The 23,667-nt window shown below is 56.2% G+C and overlaps 2 protein-coding genes and 1 pseudogene across 6 annotated transcripts; 2 read left to right on the top strand and 1 right to left on the bottom strand.

Moving 5' to 3' along the window:
* The first annotated feature begins 1,373 nt into the window (after positions 1-1,373).
* RNF126 (ring finger protein 126) lies at positions 1,374-9,497 on the top strand. 4 transcript variants are annotated; one of them, XM_043912583.1, is made up of 9 exons: positions 1,374-1,557; positions 6,469-6,527; positions 6,675-6,741; positions 6,867-7,078; positions 7,774-7,842; positions 7,914-7,983; positions 8,430-8,523; positions 8,640-8,755; positions 8,843-9,497. In XM_043912583.1, the coding sequence occupies exons 1-9, from the start codon at positions 1,483-1,485 to the stop codon at positions 8,987-8,989; spliced, it is 909 nt and encodes a 302-aa protein (XP_043768518.1). In that variant the 5' UTR covers positions 1,374-1,482; the 3' UTR covers positions 8,990-9,497. The 4 variants fall into 4 exon arrangements, with proteins under 4 accessions (XP_043768518.1, XP_043768519.1, XP_043768515.1 ...); XM_043912584.1 differs by having other exon boundaries at positions 6,834-6,997; XM_043912580.1 differs by having other exon boundaries at positions 1,375-1,557; positions 6,834-7,078.
* A 341-nt stretch (positions 9,498-9,838) lies between these two features.
* On the bottom strand, positions 9,839-13,371 carry FGF22 (fibroblast growth factor 22). Of its 2 annotated transcripts, none has more exons than XM_043912585.1 (3): positions 13,073-13,371; positions 10,882-10,985; positions 9,839-10,761 (listed from the first exon to the last, which is right to left on the bottom strand). In XM_043912585.1, the coding sequence occupies exons 1-3, from the start codon at positions 13,284-13,286 to the stop codon at positions 10,480-10,482; spliced, it is 600 nt and encodes a 199-aa protein (XP_043768520.1). In that variant the 5' UTR covers positions 13,287-13,371; the 3' UTR covers positions 9,839-10,479. The 2 variants fall into 2 exon arrangements, with proteins under 2 accessions (XP_043768520.1, XP_043768521.1); XM_043912586.1 differs by having other exon boundaries at positions 10,444-10,784.
* An 8,280-nt stretch (positions 13,372-21,651) lies between these two features.
* LOC122700700 lies at positions 21,652-22,032 on the top strand (annotated as a pseudogene).
* Positions 22,033-23,667: the final 1,635 nt, after the last annotated feature.

The following is a 23,667-nucleotide window of genomic DNA, read 5'->3' as shown; positions in this document are numbered from 1 at the left end:
CAAGGGTACCCTAGGGGCTCATCCCCTGGCTCAGTCTCGTGGGGCTGGGGGCGTCTGTAGCCTGCTCTGTGTCCTCCAGTTATGCAGTATTTCAGAAAACCACTTTCATTTCCTGTCTGTGGTTTCCTCTGCTGTGTCCTTGCACCCCAGCAGAGTCTGGCATGCAACAGGAGCTTCATGAATGTTTGTCTAGTGGGTAAGGAAATAAGTACATAATTGTCCTGGAACTAACTCCAGAAATGATCCTGGCCTGATTCATTTTGATGGGAGGGGTAGGTTTTTTGCCCTCTCCTCACCCTGAGGCATCATGGAAACAAGGCCACACCTCGCTCAGAGTCTCTTATGCCACACCGAGGCATGGGAGTGCAGGCCTCCTTGATCCAGGAATGGGTCTCCTGTCTGCATGCGTTCGAAGAATGTTTATGTAAAGCCTGTGTGCCAGGCCCTGTTCTGAGTCCAGCTGGGAACAAGATACAAAAATCCCTTTTGTTGTGGAACTGACAGTTTATAATATGGACCCAAGCGCTGTTGCGGAACATGCCTCAATAGGTGGACATTAGAGCAGACTTCAAAGGTGTGGGGGAAGAAAGCCATGCGGGTGTCTAGGCAAGGGTGCACCAGGGCAAGGTTACAGCCCGTGCAAAGGCCCGGAGGTAAAAGCGCGCCCGAGCATCCCAGGAGCAGTGAGGACAGAGAAGTGAAAACCAGGTAAGTCAGTCACTCGGTTCAGTCGCTCAGTCGTCGCTCAGTCGAGTCCGACTCTTGGCGACCCCGTGGACTGCAGCACACCAGGCTTCCCTGTCCATCACCAACTCCCGAAGCCTGCTCAAACTCATGTCCATTGCGTCGTTGATGCCATCCAACCATCTCATCCTCTTTTATCCCCTTCTCCTCCCGCCTTCAATCTTTCCCAGCATCAGGGTCTTTTCCAATGAGTCGGTTCTTCGCATCAGGTGGCCAAAGTATTAGAATTTCAGCTTCAGCATCAGTCCTTCCAATGAATATTCAGGACTGATTTCCAAACAGGTGGGTCTTGGCAGTAAGAGAAATAATGAGGGCACTAGCGGGGTCGGTGTGGGAACTGGTAGCAGATTTGTAGAAGAGGAGCGGCTTGGCCCCGCCCCGCCCCAGCCCCGCCCTCGGCCTTCCCCTTAGCCTTCGAGCCGGGCCCGCCTCCAAACCCACCTCAGGTCCTGATCCAGGTTGCCCAGGCAGGCAACAGCCCAACAAGGCCCCGCCCATGGCCCCGCCCCCGCCCAGCTCCGCTCCTAGTTTGCTCCTCGGCGGCCACCGTCACCCGAGCCACCGCCCGTCTCGCGCGTTGCCTGTCCCGTTTCCGCTGCCCTTCCCCGCCTCACGCCGTGCGTGCCGTGCGTGCCGTGCGTGAGCGTGCGCGGGCTCGTCGGCCGGCGAGGGAGCAGCAAACGGCCGGCGGCGGGCGCCGCGCGGGGGGCGGGCGGCGTGGAGGAGGCGGCGGTGGCCATGGCCGAGGCGTCGCCGCAGCCCGGACGGTACTTCTGCCACTGCTGCTCAGTCGAGATCGTGCCGCGCCTGCCGGTGAGGCCCAGGCCGGGCGGGCGGGGGCCACTGCCTTGGCCCGAGGCGAGTTGGCACGGACGGGGAAACTGAGGTCCCCGCGGAGGGCCCGGAAGCGGCGGCCCTGGTGGCGCAGCGAGGCCGGTGACCGGGAGGGAGCGGAGTCGGCCCCGAGCGCGATCGGCGCTGCGGCCGCCTCGTGGGAGAGAGCCGTCGCTCTCCCGGGCCCGACGGCGGCCCGAGCCGACGTTCTTGCGCCTTCCGGGGCCCGGGGTCTGGACCCAGGTGGGCCCTGTGCCCTCATCCGGGTGGAGGCCGCGGGACAGCTGATCGTGAAAGGCTCGGTTTCCAGGCCCCTCAGCCCGGAAGTTCCGAGTGGGTAGGTCCGGGATGGGGTCGGTGCCCCGCGCCTGACCGACCCTCCCCCGCTGAATGGGAGGAAGGTTAGAAGGCAAGGCGCCCCTGGCCGGCCGCGCTCCTGGCATTTGCCGCTTGGCCAGCTCAAGAGGAGCAGGAAGAGGGCGATGTGGGGGGCCAGGGAAAGGGGCTGTGGGTGGCGACGATTGATTGAGCACCAGCTCTCCTTGGTCATCTGGCTGATTTAAGAACCAGATTCCCATCCCTTCTTTTCTTGCTGTGGACTTCACTGGGGGATCCAGCAGGAGTCGTGGGCATTATCCCAGCCACAGAGGAGAGTGAGCTAGAGTCAGGGTTTGGAATGGAGACGGGTGCCTGAACCCAGGAGAGTGTAAGATAAGGCAAGGGTGGTGTGGCTTCCAGAGGCAAGGGGATGGGGGCCGGCAGATAAATGGAAACCTCGGTGCGCGAGCAGACTTGGGGGGGCCGAGACTTGTCCGACTCCCCCACTCCAGCCTCCCGGAAGACGTACTGCTTCTGCCTCTTCCGGCTTCCTGTGCGCCCCAGCTCTGGGTCTGGTTTTCTCCGCTGGGAGGAACGGTCGGGTCGGCGGGACAGTCCTCTAGCCTAGGTGAGCTGCAGGGAGCCTCTTGCAGCTGGTGTGAGCCCCGGACAGGCCCTGGGCTTCGGGCTTACCCCAGAGTGACCTGTCCACAGCCATCGGCAGCCCGGGGCCAAGTAGTCTGTGTAGTTAGCTGTTCTGGCCTCCCTTCCCAGGGCCAGCACGCGGCCGGATCCTGGCCATGTAGTCTCGGACCAGAAGGATCCTGATCTCTGTGGACAGTCTGTGGACACTGAGCTGGCGAGGGCCTTTCTAGTCACAGGATCCAGTGGTGACAAGGTAGCCATGACCTTTGCTCTCAGAGTTTACAGGGAGCCAATGCTGAGCAAGTGATTGGCAAATATTTGATTTGTTGGAATGTTGGTAAATTCTGTTAGGAGCAAATATTGGAGGCAAGGGGACTGATTTGTGGGTTTGGGAGGGGGTTGACGGGGTCCTGTAGACAGGTGTCTGTTTATGAGTAGGGGTGCACTTGGTGTTCATGAGAGTAGGGAGGTGGGCTCTTAACCTGGTGACAGTGGGAGGCTCCCGCCAGCAGCACCCCTCCCACCTCCCCCTGCCCCAGTGGGGCGGTGAGACTCAGGTGGCTGCAGGCCCTCTGTTCCCAGGGTTTCTCCCTGCAGCCATGAGACTCTGCCTCATTCTCCTTGCCCATCAGATGGGTTGGTGAGGGCACCCCTGTGCTCAAGAGTGCCGGTGCAGGGGGGCCAGGATGCCCCGGAAGGGCGGGTGCCTGCCTGGAATGGGCGTGTGGGAGCAGGAACCGGGCAGGCCGGCTAGCTCAGAGGCCTCTGCTCGGGTGCACAGGCCCAGACTCGATGCCCCAGGAAACGGGAGCGCCGGGGATGAGGTGGATCTGGGCCATGCACGGGCCAGGCTCCTGGTGGCCTGATCAGTGGTGGTCGTGATTCCGTCTCCTGTCCTGTGGACACCCCTGATTCCTCTCAGAAGTGTCCCTGAGCAGGGTCGGGGGGATGGGAACAAGCTCTGTTACATTGAACAGGCCACCTCGGAGAGCCGTCGGGGTGAAGAGAGAAAGTCCGTCCTCTGCATGGAGCCCCTGGGGTGCAGACTGGTCCCCCTCCCTGCTCGGCGTTAAGGCCAGCATCTCTCCAGTTCCCACCTCAATGTCCCCTGTTCCCCCACACTCACCTGGCCGGGAACCTGGGGTCTGCATGTGGCATGGAGGGTGAGGCCTGTCTCCAAGGGCCTACTGCAGGGAGCAAGTGCTGAGTGAATGGAGTGCATGGTCTGTCCTGTGGGCCACTGTTGCCATGGTAATAATGATGGCGTGATCACCCTGGTCTCCTCAGGAGAGAAGCTGTCAGCTGGGGCTAGGTGCTCACGAGCTAGGGCCTTGCCAAGGTATATAGACTCTGCCCTGTGGGGGTGATTGTTCCCTCCCAGGGTGTCCCCCATTTCTGTCACGGTGAGGTAATTAAATCTCTGGGACGTGTGGCCTCTGGAGGAGGGAGCATTGAAGACCCAGGTCTGGATCTTCTGCAAGTGCAGCAGAGTCTGGGGCCTCCCTGAAACCAGGTCACTGTGGCTCAGGGGCCAATTCCAGAGCCTGGGGTTGAGGCCACCCTCCATTTGCAGGTGGGGAGATGGAGGCTTGCAGCCGGGACCCAGCTTCCGAGAGGGGGCAAGCCAGGTAGATACCAGCTTGGGCTGTGGGGACCCAGGACAAGGGAAGGCCCAGGCCTGAGATGGCCAGTCTGGGTTGTGCTGGGGCTCGGGGAACACAGGGACCCCTGAGGATGGCATGGTGATCGGCTCTCAGGCACCAGGAGCAGCAGTGAGCCCCAGGGGTGGAGGTCAGACACCCTATCTCCAGTGGGCGTGTTGCTCACCCCGCCCTGGCTCTCCCAGGCTTGCCTGGGGCAGGGTGCCCGGGAGAGAGAGTTTTCTCACAGGGGAGGTTCTGGGCCTGCCCGTTGGCCCAGGCCAGAAGGTTCCCAGATTCCTAACCTCGGTCAGCTCAGACTCAACTGCAGCCACGTTTGCCCCTGTCCATCGCCCTCCCACTGGGGGCTCCTGGAGGGCGCACGAACCTTGGCTACCAAGCACAAAGCCCCCAGTGACTGCGTTTCTTGGCCTGTGAAACGTTGAGGTAAACGACAGGCTGAGTGACAGCCCTGGAAACCCATGCCGGTGACAGCTGTGGTGGACCCTCCCTGGGGAACCTCCCCTGGGCCCCTTGCCCCTGCTCAGGAGGGCAGAGGGCTGCTGTTCCTGGTTCACAGTTTCAGTGCCACATGTCCCACCCACTTAAAGCTCAGGTCTTGCAGCCGGCCATCACCAGTGTCCTTGTCCAGGACATTCGGTCACTCAAAAAGGAGCCCCGTCCCCATCAGCAGTCACCTTCGTGGTCCCTGACAACCAGGATCCCACTCTCTGTGTCTGTAGATCTGCCTGTTCTGGATGTTTCCCATCAGTGGAATCACACTCTGTGTGTTCTATGTCTGCTTCTCACTGAGGATCGTGTTCTCAGGGTCCATCCACATGGTGGCAAGTGTCAGGGCTTCCCCTTTCCATGTCTGAGTGATGCTCCCAGGGGTGGAGGGACATGTGGTTGTGTTTGACTGCTGTGCGTGTGTGGGTTTCTGTGTGGACCTATGTCTCCGTCACCCCTGGTGGGTGCCTGGTGGGGCAATTGCAGGGTCATGGGGTGACCATGACTGTTTTCTGAGGACACTGCCCCAATTCACAGCCCACCTGCCATGTGGGGGTTCCAGTTTCTCTGCCTCCTCCCACAGTGGTCCCTGTCAGCTCCATGGGTCCAGCCATCTGGGTGGATGTGGAGTGTGTCCCGCTGGTTCTGGTTTGCGTTTCCCTGTTGGCGGACTATGTGTGCATCCCTTCTTGGCTCGTTGCCACCTGTCTGTCTGTGGAGAAATGCTGTTCTGATCCTCTGGCCGTTTTCTAACTGGGGCATTTGTCTTTTGTTGTTGAATCGTAAGAGTTCATTACACATTTGGACACAGGTCCCTGGAACATGTGCAGCTCTGGCCTACCCTCCCACCCAGCTCAGGTGGTGTCCTTTCATTCCCTGGCCCCTTTGCTCTCTGCAGTGGAGCAGGTGGGGGTCCCGCCTTCCTGACAGGTGCCTGGTCCCCAGCATCTGCAGGGCAGGCCACACGCCCCACACCTCCACATTGTTCCCTACAGAGGGTGGCCCAGCCATCGGTGCCCCAGGCTCCTGGGGACTGGGACCATGGGCGGCCTCAGTGGAAGCACCTCACTCTTGCAGCTTTAGAACACATGTGGACCTAAGCCAGTTCCAGGCCCGACTAGTGGATTTGGTGCTCAGGCTCCCTGTTCCTGAGGGACAGAGCCACCTCTCTGCTGACTGGAGACATCACAGTCTCTGCCCACTGGCTGTCCAGCCTGGGGTCACAGGCCACACCTCGGGCAGTCCAGAATGTTCTGCAGGCCGGTTCCTCTGCCTGGGTGTGCCTCCCACCCTCGATGGCCGCCTTCCTGGGAGTTGATCTCTGAGGCCCAGGTGGTCCTGGAGCCCCACTAGTCACTCTCCCAGCCTTCCTTTATATTTGTGTGGGTGTGGGGGTGTTAGGGAACATTCTCAGGTCCCCCAAGTTGGGAAACTTCCCTGGACCCGTGTCAGCTGGCCCTTTGCTGCACGCTTTGTCAGAGCCTTCATCCGGCCATGTGGCTGAGTGGAGGCCCCGAAACTGTGACTTCTGTCACTGTGAGGAGCACAAGCTGATGGACTCAGGGACATGGGAGGTTGGGGATGTAACTGCCGAGGTCGCGGCCCACCATGTGGGCGAGGAAGTCAGTGCACCAGCCCTGCCCGGGGCCACATGGCTGGAGCTGGCAGGTTGCCACCTGGGCCCTTGAGCTGAGCACACACCCCGCCCCCCCACACACATACACACCCCGACCCTGCCTTGCCCTGAGATCACGCTTGCCTGCCCTCTCCTCCCCAGGATTACATCTGCCCGAGATGCGAGTCTGGGTTTATCGAGGAGCTTCCGGAAGAGACCAGGTAAGGCTGCCCCCCTCATGGGCCCTCAGCCCAAGGGTGCACTGGCTGGACCTGGGTCAGGTGTAGAGGGGGTCTGCCTTCGTCTGACCGTCTGGCCATCTGTCTGGGGTGGGGTGCTCCTGCTGCTAATGGTGCCTGTCCTCTCAGGAGTGCAGAGAACGGCTCAGCCCCCTCCACAGCCTCCGCAGACCAGAGCCGGCAGCAACCGTTCGAGGTGAGAGGCAGCCTCCCTGTTCCCTGTGAGGGCTGCCCACCTCCTACCCAGCCCTGGCCCCTCTCCCATGATGTTGGCCCTCCTCTCTGCAGAATGTGGACCAGCCCCTGTTCACGCTGCCGCAGGGCTACGGGCACTTTGCTTTCGGCATCTTTGACGACAGCTTCGAGATCCCCACGTTCCCCCCTGGGGCGCAGGCTGATGACAGCAGGGACCCCGAGAGCCGGCGGGAGCGAGAGCAGCACTCCCGGCACCGGTACGGCGCCCGGCAGCCCCGCGCCCGCCTCACCGCGCGGCGGGCCACCGGCCGGCACGAAGGCGTCCCCACGCTGGAAGGGTGAGGGGGCCCGGGGGCGGCCGCGGGTGGGGGGCTGGGGGCGTCCAGCCCACCCCACCCGCTCGGGCAGAGCAACCAGCTGTCCTTTCAGGAGGTGCTGTGGGCACAAGGCATGGGTGCTGGCTCAGGGGCCGTCCTCCAGGCAGGGCAGGTCCCCTGTGGGTCCAGGTTGGCTGAGGGGCCATGTGCCCACTGTGTGCCCCTCAGCGTCCTTCAGAGAGAGGCCTCCGCCCCGGGGCACAGGCGAATGGCAGTATCCGGTGTCCTCGACCCTCCTGTGTGCAGGGTCCTGAGGACAGGAGGGGAGGACCTAGAAGGCCCGTCTCAGCCCCACGGGACACGGGGCTGAGCATCCTGTGGGTGTTTGTAGATGGAGCTTGATTGCAGGCAGGCCAAGGCTGGTCCAGCTCAGGACATGGCCTGGCTCACTGTGACCTCGGCTGGCATGTTTCAGGGTCACTGTGAAGAACAGGGCTGACTCCAGGGCTCCTGGGGCCCCCCCACGGCACTCCCTCTGGGTTGCAAAATGGGGGTGGACGCAACTATGTGTCAGCCGGCACTGTCCAGGCCTCAAGGAGACCTCTACCCCAGCACCCTTGTGTCTGGGCTTTTTCTCACCAGTTGAGAGTCCAGGCCCCCTACACTGGCCCCTCCTCATAAGGGCGCTAACCACGAGCCTGGCCACTCTGTTCCAGGATCATCCAGCAGCTGGTCAACGGCATCATCACCCCGGCCACCATCCCCAACCTGGGCCTGGGCCCCTGGTGAGTAGGGGAGGGGCCCCCTGCGCCCGGCCCACCCCTCTGCCACTTGAACCCCAGCCTTCTCTGCCCAGGGGCGTCCTGCATTCAAACCCGATGGACTACGCCTGGGGGGCCAACGGCCTGGATGCCATCATCACGCAGGTACAAGGGCCTTGCTTAGCTGGTGTGGGGACCACAACCCTACAGGCTGGGCCCAGGAGGACAGAGTGTCTTCCGTGTCTGTGTCCTGGGTGGCACTTATGAGGCGGGGCTGTGACCACCTTGGGGCCTTCTGCTGCATATTTTGTCACCGGTGCCTGCCCCCTGATTGTAGCCACGTGAGGACTTGGGAGCCATCCTGGCCCTAGGAAGGGGCCGCGGTGTCCCTGGGGTGGCTACCAGCCCTGGCTACAAGGTGGTGATGAGCAGAAGAGTGGGCAGAAGCCCAGGGCTGGGCCTCCTGGGGCAGCTGACCTCTGACCCCTTAGGGTCAGTCCAGGACAAACGGGGCCTCGGTGCTTTTGCAGGTAACCCCGCCTTGCATTTCATAGCCCCGTGGGGCGAGGGACCCCACCAGCCCACCTGCTCTCTGGCCTCTTGTCTTTCAGCTCCTCAATCAGTTTGAAAACACGGGTCCCCCACCCGCAGACAAAGAGAAAATCCAGGCCCTCCCCACCGTGCCCGTGACCGAGGAGCACGTCGGTACGAGCCCCAGGGGCCAGTGAGGGGTGGGCTTGGGCCAGTGACTCCTTCTCCCTGGGACACCTTGGGCAGGGCTGCAGGGGAGCTGCCCTGAGGGACGTGCTCCTGCCCTGCAGGCTCGGGGCTGGAGTGCCCCGTGTGCAAGGATGACTATGGGCTGGGTGAGCGTGTGCGGCAGCTGCCCTGCAACCACCTCTTCCACGACGGCTGCATCGTGCCCTGGCTGGAGCAGGTGAGTGGTGGGCCAGCTGGGACACTCCCCTCAACCCCTCGACCCCGCCGCCTCTGAACTGTTCCCTCTCCTCTTTGTCCTGCAAAGCACGACAGCTGCCCCGTCTGCCGAAAAAGCCTCACAGGACAGAACACGGCCACCGACCCCCCGGGCCTGGCTGGAGTGAGCTTCTCCTCCTCCTCGTCATCCTCCTCCAGCTCACCCGGGAATGAGAACCCGGCCAGCAGCTCCTGAGCACACCGGCTGGCCAGCCCCCAGGGCAACAGCAGACACCCCACGCGCCCACGGACTGCAGCGCCACCGGGCCCGCCGTGGAGGAGGCTCGGAGGACCCACCCCTCCAGGCTGCAGAGGGAGCTCGGCCTCCCCAGGGACAACCCGGCTGGGCCGGGCGCCCGCACACACTGCCCGGGCGTCCCACCTTCCCCCCCTTTGTCTCTGACCTCACCCTCTACATGTTCAACGGCGGAAAGGTTTTTATAATTTTAAATTATTACTGCTTTGAAATAAATGGACGTTTGAGCTCACTCGCGGCCCTGCATGATCTGTGGAGAGACGGGGTGGAGCCACTCGGCTGGGGTCCTGGCTGCGTGGACAGGCCCTGCTCCCCACCCTGAGCACTGGGGCCTGGGATACCAGGATAACCAGCAAAACAAGGACAAGACTGCTCTGACAGACGTTTTTTAAAGGAGAAAATATGTGTATCTTGAAAGCTATTTAAAAATACACCTACTTAGAAAGAAGCCGGTGGTCGGCGTATTCCTTGTGTGCGTCGGTGCAGCCTGGGGCCCAGTCTGTCCACAGCAGGATCACTCTGCTCCCTCTGTGGGTGAGTGTCCAGTCTGTGCCCCTTGGAAGTGCTCCCCAAATCGGTCTTCGGAAATGGCCACTGGGAGGGGTGGGAGCCTCCCCCCACTTCCCAGCTCTACCTCTGCCCCCCCCGGGGGAGCTCAGCCCCCAGGAAGCTGACCTGGGACCCCCTCAGCCTGCACACCCCGAGCGGTTGCACACCTTATAAGGGGCTCTGAGGCCAGTGTGTGTGGGTCTGCAAGGATGGCTGTGACAAATCACCAAACTTGATGGCTTAAAACAACATGTTTATCAACTTCAGGCTTGGGGTCACAATTTGGGTCTTAGAAGGCTAAATCCAGGTGTGGGCGGGGCTAGTCCCTCCCGAGGCTCCAGGGGAGTACCAACTTCCCACTTTTCCAGTTTCTAGAGGTGCCACATCCCTGGCTCACAGCCCCTCCCTCCATCCTCACATCCAGCAGTGCAGCATCTCTTGTCTCTCTGCCTCTGACCCTCCCACCTCCCTCTTATAAGGACCCCGTGATGACACTGGGCCCCCCCGGAAGATCCAGGGTTGTCCCCATCTCAGGGGCCTTAATTCCACCTGCAAAGTCCCCTGTGCCCCATGAGGTGACATGTCCATAAGCCCTGGGACCAGGCCCTGCCAGTCCGTGGCATCATTTTACCCCAGCCCCCAGCCTCCCCCACCTCCCTGCTGCTTCAAACACCCCAGTAGGTTCCCACCCCGGCAAGTTTGCTTCCCCATCTCCAGCCTGGCCGGTGCCTTTGTTGAAGCCTCCCTGGCCTCCAGCTTCTGGCTGGATTCCTTCCACCCCTGCTCAGCTCACTGTCCACCTCCCCTCCAACTCAGTCTCTGAGCGCGGGGCCACATCTGTGGGGTCTGGTGGTGTCCCCAGTGCCCAGCAGAGCAGGTGCTCAATGCAGGTGAAACCAGTGAGTAACTGGACACGGGCTCTCCCCAAACCCCGCCTTCCCCAACCTCACGTCTCCTGGAATCTCGGACCAGGCGTCACTGACCCTGGGACTCAGGAGACCAGGACGGGCAGGAAGAGCGTGGACGGGTGGTGTCGCTGTGTGCGGCCCCCGAGCCTCGGGGCGCCCCGACCGTCCAGAGCCAGGAACATGGGCCGGCCTTGGTGGCGCCAGCGGACTGACGCATAGGTGTTGTAGCCATTCTCCTCGATACGCTCCCGGAACCTGCAGTGCGCAGCGCAGAACCGCTGCGGGGTGGGCGGTGAGCGGCCCCGGGCACGCCCCCGGACACGCCCCCGCACACCTCTGCTCACACCCCCGACCGCCCTCTGCACTTCCACTCACCGACCCATAGAGTCTGCCAAGGCGGTTCATGGCCACATAGAAGCCACTGTGCACCGCCTTGAGCGCCACGACGCCCACGCGGATGGATCGGATCTCCAGGACGCCTGCAGGGAGGGACTCTGTCAGGGCCCGCCCACCACCCACTCCCCTACTCTCCCCGCTCTCTCTGTTCATTCATTCATTCACGTGGGAAACAGTCCCCAATTGGAAACATTTCCCAAGTACCTCCTGTGTGCCTGGCCCTGTGCTGGGCGTGGGGACGCACCAGGGCCCATGCAGGTCCTACCAGCGCCTGCCCTGAAGCTGTGGGACTGACGGGTAGGCAAAGAGTACTCCAGGCCGGGGCGCGGGGCGTGGCGGGGGCAGGGCGGGGGGATGGTAGGGGTGGGAATCAGTGGGGAAGAAATAAGGCCTTTCTCAGGAGGCCAGTGGAGATCATCCCCAAGCTTTGCTGTAGTAGCGGGGAGCCTGTCAGTCAGGGGTGAGAAAACCAAGTCAGAGGAGGTGAGTGCCTGTGTGACAGATATACACCCCCGGCAGTGAGTACAGGCCCCGCAGGCCTTGCCCACAGTCCCCACACTGCTGTTACCATATCTGACGCTGACAGCTCAGCTAGCCAGGGCTGTGTCTTTACAGAGGAGACACCGCCCAGCCAATGGCCTGGGAGTGGGGCACAAGGTGTTCAGATCAACGCTACCTGCTAACACTGCTTGAGTGCCAACTGTATGCCAGGCATCGTATCCCACCAAGCCCACACGCAGCTCCAGGAGAGAGGTGCTAACTGTGCCCACTTCCCGTGTGGGGAAACTGAGGCCTGAGAAGTGGCAGAGCCAGTTTCTCAGCCCCTGTTGCTGGATGGGTGACCCTAGGGCAGCCCTGCCCCATCTGAGCTGATGTTTCCTGTCCAGTGGAGCAGGGTTGGGGGACAAGCCCCCGCTCACACTCTGAGCCCCACCCAGGCATGGGGGCCTAATCTGGAGTCAAAACCCTGCCTTCTGGTGTTCAGCCTGGACTTGGATGCCTTTGGTGATGGGGCGCTCACCCCATGTCCCACAGGACATTTGCACCTGCTGTTTCTTGGGTGAGACACCCAGTTCCAGGTGGGGAAACCAAGGCTCAGAGAGAAGCAGTGCCTGTCCCAAGCCATCCAGCAGAGCCAGACTTCACCCCCACCAGGGCCACCCTGCCTGGCCGTGCCCACCACTGAGCGACCGGCCTAGCCAGTGCCCCTGTCCTTGCCCTCATCTGGTGAGACTAATGAAGGCCTTGAGAGCCCCAGATGAAAGCAACTGGGAAGGGCAAGGTGATTATCTGCCCTAATGGTGGTGATTCAGGCAGTGGCCAGCACTGCCTTGGCTCTCCCACTCCCACTCTGCCCGGCCTCAGAGATGCAGGGAGACTGAGACAGGCCTGGGGTCATTGACCGCCCTAGCCTCCCTTTTATTGCCAATCTCCTCCTTCTCTTTCTTTACCCCTTCATCTCGTCTTGCCTCATACATTCCACAAACACTTATTGAGTGCCTACTGTTTCCTGGTCAGGGCAGCAGGGATGTGACACCAACTCAGTGAGGTTCTGGGCACTGTAGAGCCCCAGCTCTATGCCCCCACCTCCCACCGCAGGTAGGTAATTTGCCTTCTCTGTGCCTTAGTTTCCTCGTCTGCCAAGTGGGTGTCCAGGAAGACATAGAGGTGACCCTAACTCAGATGGGCCCTGAGTTTGGTTTTGCAGGGTGGGGAGTTCAGAGTTCAGACTCAACTCTGCCCTCACCTCATTATGTGCTGGGCCCATGGAGGCTCTTCCCGGAGTCCCAGCTTCCCCTCCCTTTCCTCTCTGGAGTCTCCGTGGTCCCAACCTCAACTATCTCTCTGAGACCCTTCTGCTGCTGAGCCAGGCCTGGAGGTGGGAGCTTCCCGTGTGACCTTGACCTCAACTGTCCAACCCTCCTTCCAAGTGGGTTGGGCCTATTTTATAGTTGAGGAAACTGAGGCTCCAGACGGGAAATGACTTGGCCGCCACCACGCAGCCGGAGGAGCCTCCAGAACCTCCCTCAAGTGAGAGAAGGAACGAACAGTGCACAGAACCTCACTGAGTTGGTGTCATATCCCTGCTGCCCTGCCTTGCCTTTGCTATTGCCTTTGTCCGCCTATCTGCCCTGTCCCCCGCCCCCGGGCAGCGGTCCCGGCTACTCACTGTCAGGGTTGTCGCGCCAGCGGGTGCCTTGCACGCGGCCGCTGGAGTCCACTAGCAGGAAGAAGTGGGTTGAAGAGAAGAGACGCCGCCAACGCACGTCGCCCTCCAGGTGCGGGTAGCTGCGCGGTCTCCGCGGAGTGTTTGGTGTCCCCGCGGCGCCGGGCGCCCGTGCCAGCAATAGCCACGCCAGGCCCAGCCATAGGCGGCCGCACATGGCCTCGCGCCCCACTCGCCGCGGGTTCTCGCCTCCCCGCGAGCATCCGCGGCTCTGCCATTGCAAGATCAGCGAGCTGAGCAACCAACCCGGCCGCCCCACGCAGGCCAATTGGAAGCTTCGGGGGCGGGGCCAGCTCCAGAGGGGGCGGGTCAGGATGAGGGGCGGGGCCGTGGTCAGGGAGCCGGCCAATGCGACTCCTCAGGGGCGGGGCCAGAGCGCAGCGGGCAGAAAGACAACGCCTCTGGAGCGGGGAGGGTGGGCGGCCCTGGCAGATCGAGGAAAACCCTCCGGTCACTGCGCGTGTTTGTCTTGCGGGGTGGGGAGAGCGGTGCTTCTCCTTGAGTCACCAGATTGGTCTGCACGGATTGCGGGCGTGTGAGTGTTAAAGAGGTGGACTGCAGAAACCCACAGGGAGTCAGAGACAGAGAGACATAAAGACAGAGCCAACGGTGTAGGGAACTACGTTCATTATCTTGTACTAATAATAACCTACCCACTCCAGTATTCTTGGACTTCCCTGGTGGCTAAGACTGAAGAATCCTCCTGCAATACGGGAGACCTGGGTTCGATCCCTGGGTTGGGAAGATGCCCTGGAGGAGGGCATGGCAACCCACTCCAGTATTCTTGCCTGGAGAATCCCTATGAACAGAGGAGCCTGCACGGCTCCTCGCGTCCATGGGGTCGCAAAGAGTAGAACACGACAGAGCGACTAAGCAGGAGCAGCATAATGGAAAAGAATCTGAAAAGGAATATGTATGTATAACCAAATCATTTTGCTATACATGTGAAACTAACACAACTTTGTAAAAAATTTTATACATTTCTTTTTGGCTGTGCTGGGTCTTTGTTGCTGCACACAGACTTTAGTTGCAGCGAGTGAGGGCTACTCTGGAGTTGCGGTGAGGCGCATGAGCTTAGTCGCCCCGTGGCTTGTGGATTCTTCCCCTATCAGGGATTGAACCAGTGTCTTCTGCATTGGCAGGTGGATTCTTAACTAGGGAAGTCCACAACGTTGTAAATTAACTACACTTCAATTTGTCAAAAAAAAAAGGTTAAAAAAGAGAGAGAGCCAGAAATAGAGAGACAAACTGAGAGACAGAGACAAGAGACTGAGAGGGAGACACAGAGAGACAAGAGATAAAGCTACAAGGAGAGACAGAGTCAGCTGGGATAGAGATGGGTAAGACAGAGACAGACAGTATGAAAGAGACTGAGAGATGGAAAAATTGGACAGAAAACAGGAGACAGAGAGCTGCCCGGGAGCCGGAGGTTGGGATGGAAGTTCTGACCCAAATGTCTGTCCGTGTTACTCAGACCTTTGGACTGGGTGGGCATGCCCAGGAGTACAGCGGGGTCAGTCTACCCTTCCAACTGGAGCTTCCTGAGAGCCAGGCTGGTGGCTGGGGTTCCACTGAGGGCTTGGTCCAGGGAAATGTGGTAGAGGAGCAGGAGAACAATTTGAAGGATACTGTGAGCAGAGGTGTTTGGGTGGGAAGGTGGCTGACAGGAGGATGGGGAGGTGGGCATGTCCAAGGCCAGCCAATGGGAACAAGGATGCTGACCAAGGCCAGCACCCATCCCTAGCATCTGGCTTTGCCCGTCCAAGGGGGTAGGAATGGGGCTACCTCAATTGCACCCACACCTGCTTGTCATGTACAGACACACCCAGAGCCCTGGGCCCCGCGAGGTGAGTGCAGTAAAGCTTCACAGACTCAGCCAAGCAGCAACATTGCCAAGCAGGGAAACTGAGGCCCAAGCAGGGCAGGGCCTTCCCCCAAGCCCCACACAGGACACATGCCTGGCCTCAGAGCCCTGCCTTTCAGCTTCTGGTGCCTCAGTCCTACAGCCACATCTACAAAAGGCACATTTAAGTAGCAGTGGGGTGAGAAGATGGTGACAAGCCTGCCCTGATGGACTTCTGGGGGGGCAACCAGTCCAGCCAGATTCAGGGCCAACATGCCTCCCTGGTGGCTCTGGGGCTCCCCCACTCCACTTCCTGCCCAGTAGGGTCATGCGGGGGTGTGACAGACACCCAGGACTGAGATGGGGGTCCTGCCCAGCCCATCTCCTCACACTCAGAGGGATTTGCCCATGGGCATCACCCTCCCAGGTCTTGGCTCCTCCTCTGGAAGATAGGGCAGGAGAGGTGGGCCGGAAGGATGGATGAGATAGTCCACGACCTTGCTGGTACTCCGAATGACACCTTCAGTCCCTGCCCACCAGGAGCTTGGTCTTCCCTTCCTAGACTGTCCCAACCCCACCTGCCAGGAAGACAAGATCCAGGACTGACTGTGTGTGACCAGGGTGGGGGTAGCATGCCTGGAAAGACAGCTGTGCTCCAGGTGCTTCTAACAACAGCATCACTGAGATAGAGTTCACACAGGACACAGTTCACTCAGGAAACTGCAATTAGTGCTTTTAGCACAGAGTTGTCAATGCTTAGCTCTAATTCCAGAGCATTCCATCTTCCAAAGAGAAGCCCTGTCCTCATCAGCAGCACTTCCACCCCCTCCCCCAGCCCCTGACAACCCAATTTCTCTGTCTGTGGATCTACCTGTTCCGGACGTTTCCCATCAGTGGAATCACACCCTGTGTGTCCTTCTATGTCTGCTTCTCTCACTGAGCATCATGTTATCAAAGTCAATCCATGTGGTAGTGAGTGTCAGGGCTTCTCTTCTTTTCATGACCAAGTGATGCTCCCTGTGTGAAGGGACCATATTCTATCGATCATCCATAGATGGATTTGAGGTTGTTTCCACATTTTGGCTGTTGTGAATTGTGCTGCTGTGGACATTCACGTACAGGTTTATGTGTGAACCTAAGTCTCCATTTCTCTCATGCAGGTACCCAGGAGTGGAGCTGCTGGGTCATATGGTGATTCTGTGGTTGCCTTCTTTTTTTTTAATTAAATAATTAATTTATTTGCCTGTGTAGGGTCTTAGTTGCAGGCTTCTCTAGTGGCGGCACACAGGCCTTGTTGCCCTGCAGCATGCTGGGTCTTAGTTCCCCAAGCAGGGATCAAACCCATATCCCCTGCATTGGAAGGCAGATTCTCAACCATTGGACCACCAAGAAAGTCCCTGGTTGGCTCTTTGAGGGCCTTATTCCACAGCAGCTGCCCCATCTTACATTCCCGATAGCTATGCACAAGGGCTCCAGTGTCCCCAGCTCTTCACTGGCAGCTGTTATGGGCCATGGTTTTGACTGCAGCCACCCCAGTGGGGTACAGCGGTGTGTTGCTGTGGTTTTCTGGAAGACATCAAGCCTGTGGACAAGTTATGAGAGCAGCACAATGAACGCCCTGTTCTGGGAGTCCTCAATTTTTCATATTATTTATTTCCATCATCTGGAGGATGCAGCAAAACCACACTATGCAGCCATGAAAAAAGAGTAACCCGCTGTACACACAACAACGTGGATGACTTTCAGAACAAGAAGCAGTTGGACACAACAGAGGTCTGTCTATGGGACAGTCTGGAAAACCAACCCACCCACCGTGTGAACTGTCCAAAGGGTGTTATCCTTGAGGGCAGTGATGGGGGACGTGAGAGGGTTCAGGGGTTGGGTCTTCTCTGGAAAGCCCTTGTGTTCTGAAAGATTAATTGAACTGTATTTTTTATGTTTGCAGTGTTCCATGTTTTACCAGGAAAAATACACACGTGTGGTCTGTTTATGTACATGTCTATTCAAGAGGCAGCCTTTGACATTCGGCTACTTCACCCTTAAGCCTGTCGGTTCAATTGTTTTTGTTTTTTTTTTTCCTTTTGGTCAGGCTGCACAGGTTGTGAGATTTTAGTTCCCTGACCAGAGATTGAACCTGGGCCCTCTGCAGTGAAAGAGCCAAGTCTTAACCACTGGACCACCAGGGAATTCCCAAACGAGCCTTGAACCCTGAGGTCCTCCACAGAAGCCAGGCTGCAACATCATCCCTCATCCATGCTCCAATGTCCCCGCTTGTCACTGTGACATCCTCCAACACCTTTTTTTCTCATCCCAAATCCAGGTGGGGCACATGAAGGGCCCTCCCTTCCCTTTTGTCTCTGTGACTGAATGAATAAAGATCCACAAAGACGCGTCTACATTCTAACCCCCGGAACCTGTGGATTTGACCTTATTTGGAAAAAGTCTTGGCAGCTGCCATTAAATTAAGATCTTCAGACAAGGAGATCATCCTCAGGGGCCCTAAATGCAGCTGCAAGTATCCTTATGAGAGACACAGACTCAGAGCAGAGACCACGTGACAATGAAAGCAGAGGCTGGAGGGAGGCGGCCACCAGCTCAGGATGCCTGGGGCCCCAGAAGCTGGAAGAAGCACGAAGGACCTTCCCTGGGCGCCTCCGAACAAGTCATGGCTTTGCCCACACCCTCATTTCATCCCAGTCACGCTAGTTCTGAATGTCTTGTCTCCAGAAATATGAGAAAAGACATATCTGTTTTCTGAGACACCAAGTTTGTGGTCATTTGTTACAGCAGCCCAGAGAATCTGATGCCATGCCCTTCCGTCTAGAGAGTTGCCCTTGCCTTTCTCAACATGTCTTCTTTTTTTCATTAATTGTTTATTGAAGTGTAGTTGATTTACAATATTGTGTTAGTTTCTGCTGTATAGCAAAGTGAATTGGTTATATGTATACACACATCCACTCTTTTTTACATTGTTTTCCCATGTAGGTCATTACAGAGTATTGAGTAGAGTTCCCTGAGCTATGCAGTAAGTCCTTATTAGTTATCTATTTTAGTTATTCATTAGTTATTTTTAAATTATTTTTACTTTTTTGGCCACGCTGTGCAGCATGTAGGATCTTATCCCCCAATCAGGGATCAAACACATGCCTCCTGCAGTGGAAACTTGGAGTGTTAACCTCTAAACCTCCAGAGAAGTCCCATTAGTTATCCCCCTTTTTTTTTTTTTAACTCTACTGGCTCTTTGTTGCTGGAAGTGGGGCTACTCTTTGTGGCGGCGTGCGGGCTTCTCATCATGGTATCTTCTCCTGTTGCAGAGCACAGGCTACAGAGCCGAGGCTCAATAGCTCACAGTGGCACATGGGCTTAGTTGCTTCAAGGATCTTCCCCAACCAGGAATCAAATCCATGTCCCCTACACTGGCAGGAAGATTTCTGGGACCACCAGGGACCTCTCAGTTATCTATTTTATATATAGCAGTGTGTATATGTCAATCCTAATCTCCCAAGTTATCCCTCTCCTTCCTTTCAACACTTCTGAAGTCTCATAGAGAGTCCCACAGCCTAAACTCATCTGATCGTCTCTTTGGTTGATCTGGGTGAGATGTTTTGGCATCTCTTTGGTGTGTTCGCTGGCATACATGAACAGCTTCTGAAATGTAGTCTTGCCTAAGCCCCAACATCTCGACACCACGCCCCTCTCTTAAGGACATCTGTCTCCACCTGTCTCATGGGTTATTCATATTTTCTTGCTTAAGTTTTACAAGGAAATGTGATATCCCCATCAAGAGTGGAAAACCAGAGCCACACAGACTCACTGACAGCTGAAGAAGAAATACAAAGAGAAGAGACCGTGTGACAAGGTCTCAGAGCAGCAGGACCCCAGCCTGGGAGCTTGATGTGGTGACACACAGGTGGCACCAAGAGAGACCACCCCCACTCAGGTTCAAGCAGAAACCAAGAGGAGAAGAGCTGGCTTGTGAGGAGACACTGCTTTAGGGCATGTGATGTCCCAGTGAACAGAAGAGAAAACTGAGGCAAAAGAATTCAGAAGTCTTGGCTTCCAGCCCAGGCTCCTTGCACTGCCAGCCTGTGGGGATGTAAGCGGCTGTCTTTAGGTCTCAGGGAGTGGGGGGGCCCAGCTGACTCAGCATACCCCGCTCAAGGCCAGGAAAGCAACCCCAGGTATGAGTCACTTCTGAGGTCACGGCCCCCCAGGGCATACTGGGGTGGAATGGGTGGGTTCCAGAGGACGCTGCCATCTGTTGAAAACATTCCCAGCCGGTGGCATCACGGCGCACAGGCCCGCGTGGGCAGCTGCGTCTGGAATGTGCTGTCAAGAGCTCCCAGACCTGGGAGTCTGGCCCCTTCAGAGTTCAGGTCCAGCCTCCACTCTCGACACTGACACTGGGGAGACTGAGGTCTGAGCATCTGGGGATAGGTGTCAGCTTGAGCTGAGGCCCCAAGGCCTGCTGTGGTGTGACCCCTGAACACCCTTCCAGCTTTGTCTCTGCTTCCTCTCTCCCACCGCTTCATGGATCACAGCCTTGTCATGGCGAAGGGGCTTGCATAACTCAGTGCAGCTGTGAGCCATGCCGTGTCGTCCCACTCAACATGGACAGGTCAGGATGGAGAGTTCTGACAAAGTGCAGTCCACTGGAGGAGGAAATGGCAGCTCCCTTCAGTATTCTTGAGAACCCCATCAACAAAAAAGGCAAAAAGATATGACACCAGAAGATGAGTCCCACCCCTCCAGGTTGGAAGGTATCCAATATGCTACTGGGGAAGAGGGGAGGGCAATTACTAAGCTCCAGAAAGAATGAAGCAGCTGGGCCAAACTGGAAGTGATGCTTAACTGTGGATGTGTCTGGTGATGAAAGTAAAGTCCAATGCTGTAAGCAACAATATTGCGCAGGAACCTGGAATGTTAGTTCCCTGAATCAAGGTAAATTGGAAGTGGTCAAGCCAGAGATGGCAAGAGTGAACATTGATGTTTTAGCAATCAGTGAACTAAAATGGACGGGAATGGGTGCATTTAACTCGGATGATCATTAAATCTATTACTGTGGGCAAGAATCCCTTAGAAGAAATGGAGTAGCCCTCATAGTCAACAAAACAGTTTGAAATGCAAGTACTTGGGTGCAATCTCAAAAATGACAGAATGATTTCAGTTTGTTTCCAAGGCAAACCATTCAACATCATGGTAATCCAAATCTATGACCCAACTACTTATGCCACAGAAGAACTATACAAAAAAGGTCTTAATGATCTGGATAGCCACGATGGTGTGGTCACTCACCTAGAGCCAGACATCCTGGAGTGTGAAGTCAAGTGGGCCTTAGGAAGCATTACTATGAACCAACTAGTGGAGGTGATGGAATTCCAGCTAAGCTATTTAAAATCCTAAAAGATGATGTTGTTAAAGTGCTGCACATTTGGAAAACTCAGCAGTGGCCACAGGACTGGAAAAGGTCAGTTTTCATTCTAATCCCAAAGAAGAGCAATGCCAAAGAATGTTCAAAGTGCTGTACACTTGCACACATTTCACATGCTAGTAAGGTAATGCTCAAAATCCTTTAAGCTAGACTTCAGCAGTATGTGAACCAAGAACTTCCAGATATACAAGTTGCTGTATAAGCCAGGTTTAGAAAAGGCAGAGAAACCAGAAATCAAATCGTCAACATTCATGGGTCATAGAGAAAGCAAAGAAATTCCAGAAAAACATCTACTTCTGCTTCATTGACTACACTAAAGCCTTTGACTGTGTGTGTGCTTAGTCGCTCAATTGTGTCCAACTCTTGCGACCCCATAGATTATAGTCTGCCAGGATCCTCTGTCCATGGGACTCTCCAAGCAAGAATACTGGAGTGAGTTGCCATTTCCTTCTCCAGGGGAATCTTCCCGACCCAGGGATTGAACCGGGTCTCCTGCACTGCAGACAAACTCTTTACTGACTGAGCTATGAGGGAAGCTTGGACTGTGTGGATTACAAAAACTGTGGAAAATTCTTAAAGAGACAGGAATACCAGACCACCTTACCTGTCTCCTGAGAAACCTATAGGTGGATCAAAAAGCAACCGTTAGAACTAGACATGGAAAAAAAAAAAAAAAAAAGAACTAGACATGGAACAATGGACTGGGAAAGGAGTACGTCAAGGTTATATATTGTCACCCTACTTATTTAACTTCTATGCAGAGTACATCCTGCAAAATGCCAGGCTGAATGGATCACAAGCTGGAATCAAGATTGTCAGGAGAAATATAAATAACCTCAGATAGGCAGATGATACCTCTCTAATGGCAGAAAGCAAAGAGGAACTAAAGAGCCTCTTGATGAGGGTGAAAGAGAAGAGTGAAAAAGCTGGCTTAAAATTCAACCTTCAAAAAACTAAGATCATGACATCTGGTCACATCTCTTCATGACAAATAGAAGGGGAAAAAGTAGAAGCAGTGACACATTTTCTTTTCTTGGGTTCCCAAATCACTGAGGACAGTGACTGAAGCCATGAAATTAAAAGACACTTGCTCCTTGGAAGGAAAGCTATGACAAGCCTAGATAGTGTATTAAAACGCAGAGAAATCACTTTGCCAACAAAGGTCTGTCTAGTCAAACCTTTGGTTTTTCCAGTAGTCACGTATGGATGCAAGAGTTGAACCATAACGAAGGCTGAGTGCGCCTCTTCCGGGGACGGCATCTAGAGGCATTCAGGATGGTGCAGCGTCTAACGTACCATCGTAGGCAGTCCTGTAATACAGCCTCTGACAAAACCAGGCTGTCCTGAACCCCTGGTAATAGAATTGTTTACCTTTATACCAAGAAGGTTGGGAAAGCACCAAAATCTGCACGTGGTGTGTGCCCAGGCCGACTTAGAGGCGTTTGTGCTGTGAGACCTAAAGTTCTCATGAGGTTGTCTAAAACAAAGAAACATGTCAGCCAAGCCTATGGTGGTTCCATGTGTGCTAAATGTGTCTGGGACAGGATTAAGCGCACTTTCCTTATTGAAGAGCAGAAGATCATTGTGAAAGTATTGAAAGCACAAGCACAGAGTCAGAAAGCTAAATAAAAAATGAACCCTTTTTGAGTAATCAAAAAAAAAAAGAAGGCTGAGTGCTGAAGAACTGATGCTTTTGAACTGTGGTGCTGGAGGAGACTCTATTGAGTCTCTTGGACTTCAAGGAGATCAAACCAGTCAATCCTAAAGGGAATCAACCCTGAATATTCATTGGAAGGACTGATGCTGAAGCTGAAGCTCTGACACTTCAGACACCTGATGCAAAGAGGTAACATTGGAAAAGACCCTGATGCTGGGAAAGATTGGAGGCAGAAGGGAGTGACAGAGAATGAGATGGCTAGATAGCATCACAGGGGAGGCTGGTGTGATGTAGTCCATGTCAGAAAGAGTGGGACACAACATAGCAACTGAACAACCACCACCTCTCTCCAAACACTGCTCCAGTTCCAACAGTTTATCCACAATTGTTCTCACCTCAAGGCTTTTGCATTAAATAGGATTGCAGCTCGAAGGGAAGTTACACCACTTATTCCTATTATCATCCTTCACATACCAGCTGATCCCAGAACAGACACTCCCTCCCCTGACCTCAGCTTCTCCACCTGAATGATAAGGTGGGGATACCTTTCAGGTCTGCTCACCCCTGAGTGGGATCTGCCTGGAGACTAGGGCGGAGATGTTCCAGGCTCCAGGGAGTATTTCATTCCAATTATCATTGCTCTCCCCACCCCACTCCACTTCTGGCCTTGGAAACTTGGAAACTAGTGGGTAAACAGAGGCCAGAAAGAGTGAATGAGGGTAAAGTTTAGGAAACACCATGATGCAGCTCACCCTTGGCTGTGGGGCTTGGAGTCAGATGGACCTGGGCCTTCATTCCAGTGTCTCTGGAATGTGATCTGTCTTTGGGCAACTTTATTTACCTTCTGAACCTCAGTTTCCTCCCGATAAACTGGAGATAGTAGTAGTTCCCTTCCCAAAGCTATCATTAGATCAATGAAGATGGACAGGAATCTGTAAATTGCAGAATGCTGTCCTAATTATTTGGCATGTGTGGGTGCTCAGTCGTGCCTGACTCTTTGCGACTCCGTGGACTGTAAGGCCCCCAGACTCCTCTGTCCATGGAATTTTCCAGGTAAGAATACTGGAGTGGGTGGCCATTTCCTCCTCCAGGGGAACGTCCCCACCCGGGGATGGAACCCGTGTCTCCCGTGTCTCTTGCATTGGCAGGTGGAGTCTTTACCACTGAGCCACCTAAGAAGCCCAATTATTCGGGGACTATTCCTTAAATCAGGGGTCCCCAACTCCCTGGGCCACTACTCGTGCCCTTTGTGGTCTGTTAGGAAGGAACCCAGCTGCACAGAAGGAGGTAAGTGGTGAGGAAAATCCAAGCCATCTTCCTCCTCCCCCGCCCCAATGGAAAAAATGTCTTCGAAACCGATCCCTGGTGCCCAAAACACTGGAAACCACCGCTTTAAACAGAAATAACAACAAATCTCAGGTTCCAGGTCCTCCCAAAGATGGCTTAGAGTGTTGCCCAAGCAACGGCTCTGTCCTGCCCCTCCTGGACAACGAACAGCCAATCAGCGGGCACTACCGGCTCATGCCCCGCCTCCAGGGCCCGCTGCTTCCTGGGAGTTGTGGTTCCCCTGGTGATTTCCCGGCTCTTAGTCTCTTCGCGGCCGCCGT

The sequence above is a fragment of the Cervus elaphus genome, chromosome 9, assembly GCF_910594005.1.
Source record: "Cervus elaphus chromosome 9, mCerEla1.1, whole genome shotgun sequence".
Lineage (NCBI taxonomy): Eukaryota > Metazoa > Chordata > Mammalia > Artiodactyla > Cervidae > Cervus > Cervus elaphus.
Note: the sequence above shows the minus strand (reverse complement) of the source record. Positions and strands in the feature narration are given on the sequence as shown.